The sequence below is a fragment of the Oreochromis niloticus genome, unplaced genomic scaffold, assembly GCF_001858045.2.
Source record: "Oreochromis niloticus isolate F11D_XX unplaced genomic scaffold, O_niloticus_UMD_NMBU tig00000736_pilon, whole genome shotgun sequence".
Classification (NCBI taxonomy): domain Eukaryota; kingdom Metazoa; phylum Chordata; class Actinopteri; order Cichliformes; family Cichlidae; genus Oreochromis; species Oreochromis niloticus.
The window spans coordinates 162,463-172,887 of NW_020327230.1; the positions used below are offsets into that span (position 1 = coordinate 162,463).

Consider the following 10,425-nt stretch of genomic DNA (forward strand, 5'->3'; position numbering starts at 1 on the left):
AAAGAACCATTAAGGAGATCTGCATTTTGGCAAAAGCTGAAAAAGGAGTTTTAAAATTGTACAGGTTATTTTTATGTTTGTTCAAAGTTACATGAATGTGTGTGGTAGGTTGTTGGTGGTGTTACTCACCTGTACGAGACAGACTGGTTCATGAAGCAATGCTGGGACCTGGTTGCCATGGAAACAGTCTCACCTGACTACAAAGCAAGTCTAAAGAAGAAAGAGTCTTTAGTGTCTCTTATGAGCTGTTTGTTCTGAGGAGAACTCACAGACAGGAGAGTCAACGAATACAAGGAGTGATTAGAAAGAATCTGAAGTACAAAGTTTTAATTTCATTGACGAACAAGGAGAAGATTAAATGAATGATGATATGAACAAAATATGAAAAAAAAACAACTTCAGTTCATTAACAGTTTTTTTACTCATGTTCATGTTTGATGATATGTTTACAGTAAAATCTTAAATTCACAGGTGTGTTTTTTTTTATTTTGATCCTCACTGATCAGGAACATTTTCAGATTTTGGTATTTAGATTATTTTAACTTGATATAGATTCAGTGGTTTGCTCCACTTCTAAGGTCGTCAAGGTCATGAACAGGACTTATCCTGATATCTGTTAATGGCCCATGTTTGTTCTTTAGTTAAATATATATTTGAAAGTTGAACACAACATGTATGCGATAGCAGTAGGACACAAATTTTTGATGAATCAATTTATTTTACGCGCGTGTGTGTGTGTGTGTGTGTGTATGTGTGTGTGTGTGTGTGTCCTCAGTGAACTGTATCAGTCTCTGCAGTATCTTCCAGCTGCAGCAGTCAGTTCAGTTTCTGTTCAGTCTGACTGAGGGAGGTTTTTGTACGACTGTTTGTCACTGTGTGAACACGTGCTGGCTGTTAATGTAGTGTTCACTCAGACAGTAATAAACTGCTGCATCTTCAGCCTGAACTCCACTGATGGTCAGAGTGAAGTCAGAGTTTGATCCACTGCCTGTAAAACGAGCTGGAATCCCTGATTGTCGAGTGCTAGCATAGTAAATGAGACGTTTAGGAACTCCTCCATCTTTCTGTTGGTACCAGGCTAAAAGCTGATTGTTGTTATAAACATGAACATTCTGACTGGTCCTACACTTGATGCTCACAGATCCTCCCACAGCAGAGCTCACTGCTCCAGGCTGAGTCACTGTGATCTGTCCTCTGGACTCTGAGGATACAGAGACAAAAACATAAAGCAGCTTCATGGTTTTGTGGGCTTCATTTCAGAGGGACAGATGTTGATAGAGGAGAGGAGTTTGATTCTCTGGACTTTACCTGTGAAGCAGCAGCAGAGGAGAGTCCAGATGAGGACGCAGATCAAAGTCATGTTTTTGATGAGGAGGATTTCTGTGGCTTCTGTTGTGATGAAGGACAGCTGTCAGTCATCCAGTGTTCAACTCTCAGGACTATAAACTCTCCCAGAGCACTGGAGCATGGTGCTGCTGATGCAAAGTGCCTCTCTATGGAAATGATCAGACTGACAGAATGAAATCCTTCATGCTTTTTCTATCTGAAATTTTTTTTCTGGATTAATGATGTCTTTTGTGTTTTTGCTTAGTTTCTTATTAATCAATATTTAACATTACTCAAAATTTAATTTGCAATTTCCATACAGATGATGAAGTTAATGTGTAACCTGCCCCTTACCCTGTGACAGGTGGGAAAAGCTCCAGCCTCTCTAGAATCCAGTCAGATAAGAACACAGATTGAAAAAGAAAGTTTGACATCATCAAAAAAAAATTTCTTAATTTGATTTGATACTTTTTTATTCAAATATAAATTTGTTGGCCCAACGGCTAATTTAGGAAATTATATTCAATTCAATTCAATTTTATTTATATAGCGCCAAATCGCAACAAAAGTCGCCTCAAGGCGCTTTATATTGTACAGTAGATAGCACAATAATAAATACAGAGAAAAACCCAACAATCATATGACCCCCTATGAGCAAGCACTTTGGCGACAGTGGGAAGGAAAAACTCCCTTTTAACAGGAGTTTTATAGGTGACTAAATATCATAACTGAATGATCAGCTGTCAGTCATTCAGTGTGTGGCTTATTTATTTATAGGTGTTAATAGTAATTGATCAGCTGTAATGAATATTATCCATTGTGTCCATCTTAACACAAGGTCACTCTTCTGAAAACATAAATAAATTATTAAAATTCAGGGGGGCTGGTGGGTGTCATGCCGAAGAAAAACAAAACAAGAAGAGCCCAACGGCCGCGGAACAAAAACGTCTGGTAGGCAGTGGTGCACGGGCCAGGACAGAAAAGGAGCCTCCACGGGAATGGAGAGATGGCACCGAGACAATGGGGGTGGGGAGGGGCTGGCCAAGAACCAGTTCAGCTGGAGAAACCCCGAGGTCCTCTTTAACTGCGCTGCACAACCCAAACAGAGCCCAAGGCAGACGGTCGACCCAGTTACCACTCATTAAGGAAGCACGGAGCGTGGCCTTGAGTGACCAGTGAAACCGCTCGCACATCCGGTTAGCCTGCGGGTGGTACGCCATGGTGCGGTGGACCTTGAGCCCCAGGCCGTCAGCCATGTTGGACCAAAGCTCCAACACAAACTGAGGGCCCCTGACCGAGGCAAAGTCAGCGGGGGGACCAAAATGCAAAACCCACGTGGACACAAACGCCCTTCCCCTGGCCACCACTTCCGCCGTTGGTGGCAAGGGGAACTGCCTCTGCCCACCTGGTGGTGCAATCCACCACAGTCAAAAGGTGTGTGAAACCCTGTGACTGCAGAAGCGGTCCACGTGCTGAATGTCCATAGTAAACTCCGATTTGGCCGCCAACTGATGCTGCTGGAGCGCGCTCCAAGGATCGGAAACCTTGGAAATGGCAAAGGTCAGAGGCTTATGGTCAACGTACGTGGTAAAACTGCGACCCTTGAGGAAAGATCGAAAATGTCGCTTCGTGAGAAGCAGAGCCAACAACTCTCTGTCGAAAACACTGTACTTACGCTCAGCGTCTCAGAGCGTGCAACTGAAAAAGGCGAGAGGCTGCCAGACGCCGGAGACCCGCTGTTCCAACACAGCGCCTAACACTACATCCGATGCGACGGTGGTCAATGCGATCTCCGCTGATGGGAACGGGTGGGCCAGCAGAGCAGTGTTGGCCAGCGCCGACTTTGCCGCTGAAAACGCACGGACGCGTTCTGGGGACCAGTCAACAGGGTCTTTAGCCGTTTTACCTTTTAAAGCTGTGTAGAGCGGTTGTAACAGGTGAGCGGCCCGGGGAGGGAAACGATTATAAAAATTCACCATCCTCAGGAACTCCTGCAACACCCTAACTGAGGCGGGACACGAAAAAACTGCGACAGCCTGGACCGTGTCCAGCAACGGGACCACACTTATTAATATTAAATAATGATTCAATGCAGAGAGGTCTATAAACACATAGTGAAGCCACGCCAGCTGCAGCGTAAGTGCCACAGACGGATGTCCTGGTGGTTGTGTAGTAGGTGGAGCTGATCGCTGGATAGACTCTCCAGAGCTGACAGGGGACACAGCAGGTGGAGACAAGACTGACTGGATATGAAACATGGAAAAAGGGAAGACAGAGTGACTGAAACTAAAAGCTAGAACAAAAAATATAACATCAAGAGAACTAAAACCATGAATAACAATAATCAAGAAATATAAATTAAACACAAAACACTTGGTCACAGACCCAGTACTGTGAAAACTATTTTGATTGAAAACACATATTGTGTTGTTTAATTTATAATGACGCAGAGTTGGTAAAGGAAGAAGAAGTTATAGATTATCTGGGATAAAGAATAGTTGAGTTCTTTGAAATAAATAACAAAAAAACAAAAAAAAAATCTGCCTTCATTGAATGAAAGCATTTAAATGTTTTTATTGAGATTCATAAAAAGCTTTATTACTTGTGGAGTACAACAAATTAGACTGCTTATGTAATGCAGTTATTTCTAGGAAAACGTGTGTCAGAAGATTCATCCACAGAGAGAAAAATAGCCATATGCTATGAGATGATAAATTAATGGCGTTTGAAGCAGATACTTAAGAAAGCTCTCATGCATATCAGCACAGAGAGAATCATCACACAGTTTGACCTGAAATATGTTCAAACTACACTGGAAATAAAAGAGGCAGATGTGGCAACATTTACAAAACAAGTTTAAAGTCATCAATATTGTACATGACTTATATTAATATTAACTGGAAACAAATAAATAGAATATATATTCAGCGACACGAAATGCTCTTCATGTATATCTAAAACAATTTTTAAAGTTCACATAAACTCAAAGTAATTTCAAACAATACTTGACAGTTCTTCTTCTTTATATTATTGTTTGATTTTTTTTAGTTTTAATTTGACTGAATTGTAGACATAACATTTTGACAGAGCAGATGTGAATCACCCTCCATGACATAAGAGGATAATTAAAAATTCCATCATCAAACTTATTGTAAAGTTACATACTTGTTTCTCAAAATCAGAAAAGAAATTGTTAAATCATATTTAATACAAAGACAGTATTTGATAGTAAACCAGAATAAACTTACTTCCAACATTCAGTCTGGTTCCTCCACCAAAAGTCCACCACAGTGATACAAACTCATTGAGCCGCCGTACAAAAACCTCTGACTGTAGAGAGACACGGCTCTCTGACTCTGAAACAAACAAACTCAACAACATAATTCACTGTTTGCACAGCAGCCATGACTCAGCTGATATGACTTCTTCAAATAACATCATGCAATGTTAGTTTAAATACATTTCAATCCATGAGCTTTTGGATGTTGACAAAGTTTTACAATTTTACTCTGTACACTCTGACTCACACAATTAGGATGTGACTGAAGTGCAGACCTTCAAGTCCCACAAAAGTCTTTATCCTTTAAAGGCATGAGCAGTTTTTGGAGTTTAGTTTTGTGTCAGCTGTTTAGGAATCACAGCCATATTTAGAGATTAGCCCCCATTTTCAGAGGCACACAATTAATTGGATAAACAAAGATAACTATAAACATAATAATCATTTGTAATTCTTGGATAAAAATCCTTTGTAGTCAATGACTGCCTAAAGTCTTGAACCAATGAAGGTCCCAAAATGCTGTGTGTCCTCTCTCAAGATGCTCCTGTGCTGCTGACCACAGTGTCAGACGTGATGTCCTTCAGCCTGATGTACTGTGGTCTGTCAGTGAGGTAGTTTAAATCTACAACAAGTGTTCTTCTTTTTTTTTTTTTTTTTTTTTTGGATTGATTATGGTTCATATGTGCAGGCAATTTGGCTGTTTGTTGCTTAAAGGGAGGCTTTGCAGCTTAGGCAGTTCTTTTTTTTTTTTTTTTTTATATATATATTTTTATTAAATTTACTGCATCCATTTTTGCAAAAGAGAAATTGAACAATATGCCGTTTTCCTTTTGAAGAACATAAAACAATATGAAACATACACTCCCACCTCATAATTATAGGAGTACCAGTGGGTATACAAAATGAAAAAAGAAAGGGTCCAATCTAATAATACGAGCGGGGCCAGTTTAGGCATAAATTTACGATAGAACTCAACAGGAAACCCGTCCTGTCCGGGACACTTAGAACACTGCAATTTGCTGATAGCTTGCAGGATCTCTTCTACAGTTACTGGTCCCTCCAGCTGAAGGCTATGTGTCTGATCAATTGATGGCAACTTAAGATGATTGAAAAAGGAGTCCAAAGCCTCAGTGCTAAATGCACACTCAGACGCATAAAGAGATGAATAAAAGTCTCGAAATTGGTCATTAATTATTTTAGGGTCCGTAGAAACACCGCTTGATGTCTGAATCCGAGGAATGGAATGTGCAGCTGCTGCACTACGAAGCTGATGGGAGAGCAGTTTACTGGCCTTTTCCCCATACTCATACTGGGAGTACTGACACTTCAACAACATCTCTTCAGTCCGAGCAGATCAAACTCAGTCTGCAAAAACAGCCTGTCATTATAGACCTCTGGTATCGGGCAGACAGCATACAACTCATCTAATTGCGATATGCGTATTATGAGCTTGGAGAACTTTGCTTTTATTTGATTTGCTTCAAAACCAGCATAAGATATAATATGTCCCCTGATAAAAGCCTTAAACGTTTCCCACAAAATGGAGGGTGATATTCCTGGTGTAATATTTGTCTCTATAAATAAGTCTATCTTGGAATTCACAAATGTGATGAATTTATCGTCTGACAGCAAGCGTGTGTTCAAACGCCATGGAGCTGGTGGAGAACTTTGGGCCACTGCTAAATTTAGAGTCAACGGAGCATGATCTGAAATGACAATAGCACTATGAGAGCAAGAGCGAATCTGTGAAGTAAGTCGACTGTCCAGTAGAAAGTAATCAATACGAGTGTATGTATGATGAACGGGAGAAAAAGGTGTACTCTCTACGTGTGGGATTGAGAAAACGCCAGGCATCAATAACAGAAAATTCTTCAAGGAACATATTAATAATTTTAGAAGACTTGGATTGCCTACCAGGCTTATTTGAGGATCGATCCAGCGGCCCGAGCCAACAATTAAAATCGCCACCAAGAATCAAATAGTGGGAAGACAAGTCAGGAATTTTAGTGAAAAAAGTGCTGAAAAAATTTGGATCATCCCAATTGGGAGCATAGATGTTGGCAAAAATAAATTTAGTGTTCAAAATACTACCACTTACAATAATGAATCTGCCATTCTGGTCCGCTATAACATTAGAAGAAACAAATGGCACTGATTTGTGTATTAAAATAGCAGCACCACGAGCTTTGGATTTAAATGTAGAGTGATAGAGTTGGCCCACCCCTTACGAAGTCTAAAATGATCTGAAATTTTTAGGTGTGTTTCTTGTAAAAACACAACCTGGGCGCCCAAAAATTGCAAATGGTGGAGGACCTTGCTCCTTTTAATAGGGTGGTTCAGACCTTTACAATTCCAGCTACAGAACTTTAACGAGTGACCTGCTTGTTGATTATTAATATTTAATTGCGATACCATGTTAGAACATAGATTGAAAAAAACCAAAGCTGACCGATGAAAAACACAGAAAAAACAAAGTCAGTGTACAGAACAGTACAACATAAAAAACAAAAAACACCCAAACTTCCCCCTAAATGCTGAAGCATCTTCCCAAACAAGATGCGCGCACCCCCCACCAAACACACCCCTGAACACTTCCTCCCAACCATTTGAAGTCCCAGTTGAGTTAAAGCTCCTTGCATTAAAAAAAATAAAAATAAAAAAATATATATATATATATTAGAACGAGACATCCTATAAATCCAGCTCACCTCTAATAAACATATGTATGTTACTTAAAAAAAAATACAATAAGATACAATAAAAAATAAGAAAACAGTGAAGAAAGAGAGAGAGAGAGAAAAAAATAGAATAGAATATTTTACAGCAATTAACCAAGATGGATATATCAGCCCAATGCACTAAGACACTTATGTGTCTTGAGAGGCAGAGCCCCCCAGGATCTTATTGGCAAAGTCCGTGGCAGACGCAGGATCAGTAAACTTACGTACAGCTCCATCTGGAAGTGTCACCCTCAGTTCCGCAGGATAGAACAGGCCGAACTTAATCCCAGGACAAGAGTGCAGAAGGCGCTTGACACCAGTAAACTGTGAACGTTTTTTAGCCACTGCAGGTGTGAAGTCTGGAAAGATGGAGATCCTTCTGCCCTGGTAAAGTAGAGGAGAGTTTGCCCCTGCAAGACGTAGCAACTGTTCCTTAACATGGAAGAACAAGTGTTCTTTGATCAGAGTGGCAACCCAGATTACTGTTGGTATGACAATATATAAAGTATGGATATATTATAATGAGGTTATTATTACACATTATGTTGAAAACAGCAAAGCTTTTGGAGAATTTCACCAGCCATTTGTACAGTACTGCACTTAAAACAACACAGAAGAGCTACTGATTATTGAAGGTGTTAACTACCATTTCAAATGGAAACAGAGGATACCTGGATTCTGAAATAAACACTGGATGCTGGAAAATGGTGCAAAGTAATTGAACGACTGTCTACTACAAACAATTTCATGGAGATATAAGATTTTTTCCTCATTATTCCAAGATAAATTAAAAAGATAAAGTATTTTGAGTTCAAGAGATGAGCTTGCATGTATCAGCATGAGGTCCAGGAAATCATCAGTCAGCTGAAAAACTAAATCAAACATCGAGAGAGATCAAAAAAACTTTATTACTGTCAAGTTCAACATGGCCATTCAAGATGGCGCTGGAGTGACGGCAGCATTTCCAAGTAGCTCTGCAACACCGCACCTTTTCTTAACTTTTAACTTTTTAAGAGTAGGCTTTCAAACTTTATTTCACTGTCCTCTAGTTACTCTACTTTCTACCTCTTAGATATAGCGATACGAGATGGATAATGCACTTTTTAAAACTTCTGGAACCAGCTCCTTTATCTATTCGAGAGCGGAGCTGCTGGCACTAAACACAAAGACACAGACCAGCATGCAACACAACATCCCGGCCGAGCTAAAGAGGAGCTACAGAGGCTGCAAGGCTGGAGCGAGGAAAGCGGATCATTGGAGGCGATTCAAACCATCAATCCCGACAGTGATAATGGGCAACGTGAACTCATTACAGAATAAGATTGATGAACTGTGTGCTCTGAACAACCACCGACTACACCGTGAGTGCAGTTGGTTTATCTTCACGGAGACGTGGCTAACCGAGCTAACGCCGCAGGCTAACGTAGACCTATGCGGTTTTACATCCGTGAGAGCCGATAGGGACACACAGGCCAGCGGAAAAAGCAGAGGTGGCTGACTCATTGTCTACATTAACAACAGATATTGTAACCCTGGACACGTCTCCGTTAAAGTATCGGTATGCCGTCCAGACCTGGAGCTGCTAGCAGTTAGCTTGCGGCTATACTATCTACCTCGAGAGTTCAGTCATGTGATCTGTGTGTGTGTTTACATCCCTCCGAGGGCCGACGCAGCAGCTGCCTGTGAGGAAATACAGATAGTTACAGCAAGACTGCAGACACAAAACCCCGAGGCTTTCATTATTATATCTGGAGACTTTAATCATGTCACACTGGATTCTACTCTGACTGCTTTTCACCAGTTTGTGAATTGTCCCACACGGAGCAACAGGACAACTGACCTACTGTATGCTAATGTGAGAGATGCATACAGAGCCACCCCCCTCCCCCCACTAGGGAAGTCAGACCACAACCTGGTTTACCTACAGCCACAGTACACACCCTTCGTCCATAGGCAGCCTGTCACAACACGCTCCATCAGGAGATGGACCCCAGAAAAGGAAGATGCCCTGAGGGACTGTTATGACACCACAGACTGGGATGTGCATATGAGCCCACATGGTGAGGACATAGAGGGGGCGACACACTGTCTGACGGACTACCTCAACTTTTGTGTGGACGTTGTCGCCCCTGCTAAGACAGTACGGTGTTATCCTAATAACCAACCGTGGGTAACACAGGAAGTCAAAGCTGTCCTCAACATGAAGAAGAAGGCCTTTAGGAGCAAAGTGAAGGAGGAGATGAAAGCAGCACAGCGGGAGATGAAACACTGCCTGAAGTAAGCAAAGGACACCTACAGGAGGAAGGTGGAGCAGAAGTTGGAGAGGAACAATAGGGCTTTGGAGCGTGATGTCACAGGGGTGGGCGTGGAAAGGATTTTGGCCCGATCCGCCATTTTCGGGGTCTAGCAAGTGAAAAGGGAGCGAAGGCACACACAACAGCCATGGTTCGTATTTGCTGTGCGGTCGGCTGCAATGCTCGATCGCACGACCGGCAAGAGAATAAGCTTGAAAAGGGTTTATCTTTTCATTCTTTCCCAACCTGGAAGCAACATGAGGCAGCTCGTGTATCGGATGTTACCAAACGAAGGCGTCTAGCCTGGATAGCAGCTGTGAGACGAGCTGATATCCAGCTCTCTTCCATCTCCAAATATCTGTTGGTGCTCCAGACATTTTCATTCCGGTAAGTTCTAAATATGTTCATATCACTCTTTATAGCCTATTAGTTTTATTTTCGATGCCCTCTGAGGTCATAGCAAATTAGTACAAACATCCTACTGAGTGATTTTGCAGAACTACCTTCTATTTATAGAGTTGCTAATTATTTGGCATTATTGCAGAAAACCAGCCTATGAAATGGATGAAACACATCGTGACTGGGTTCCAGCGCTACACAAGGGACCTGCTTCAAACTTACCACCATGCCAATCAGATTACTTCTTCCATGTGAGGGTGAAGAGGTGACCCTTCTGGATAAGATGGTGAAGGTTTGCTGCGTTTGTTGAACAGTGTTGTAGTAAAACCAGGGAAAATGAAACTTGCTCCTGTTAAATATTCTTAAGTCTTTTGCTGTATAAATAGTGGGGTTTTTTTTTTTTTTTTTT

At 41.4% G+C, this 10,425-nt stretch overlaps 1 gene segment (V, D, J or C); it reads right to left on the bottom strand.

The window, feature by feature from the left end:
* Positions 1-236: 236 nt before the first annotated feature.
* Positions 237-1,365, bottom strand: LOC109199581 (Ig kappa chain V region 120-like). The segment is given in 2 exon segments: positions 237-1,201; positions 1,309-1,365. Coding segments are annotated over 2 exon segments (384 nt in total).
* Positions 1,366-10,425: the final 9,060 nt, after the last annotated feature.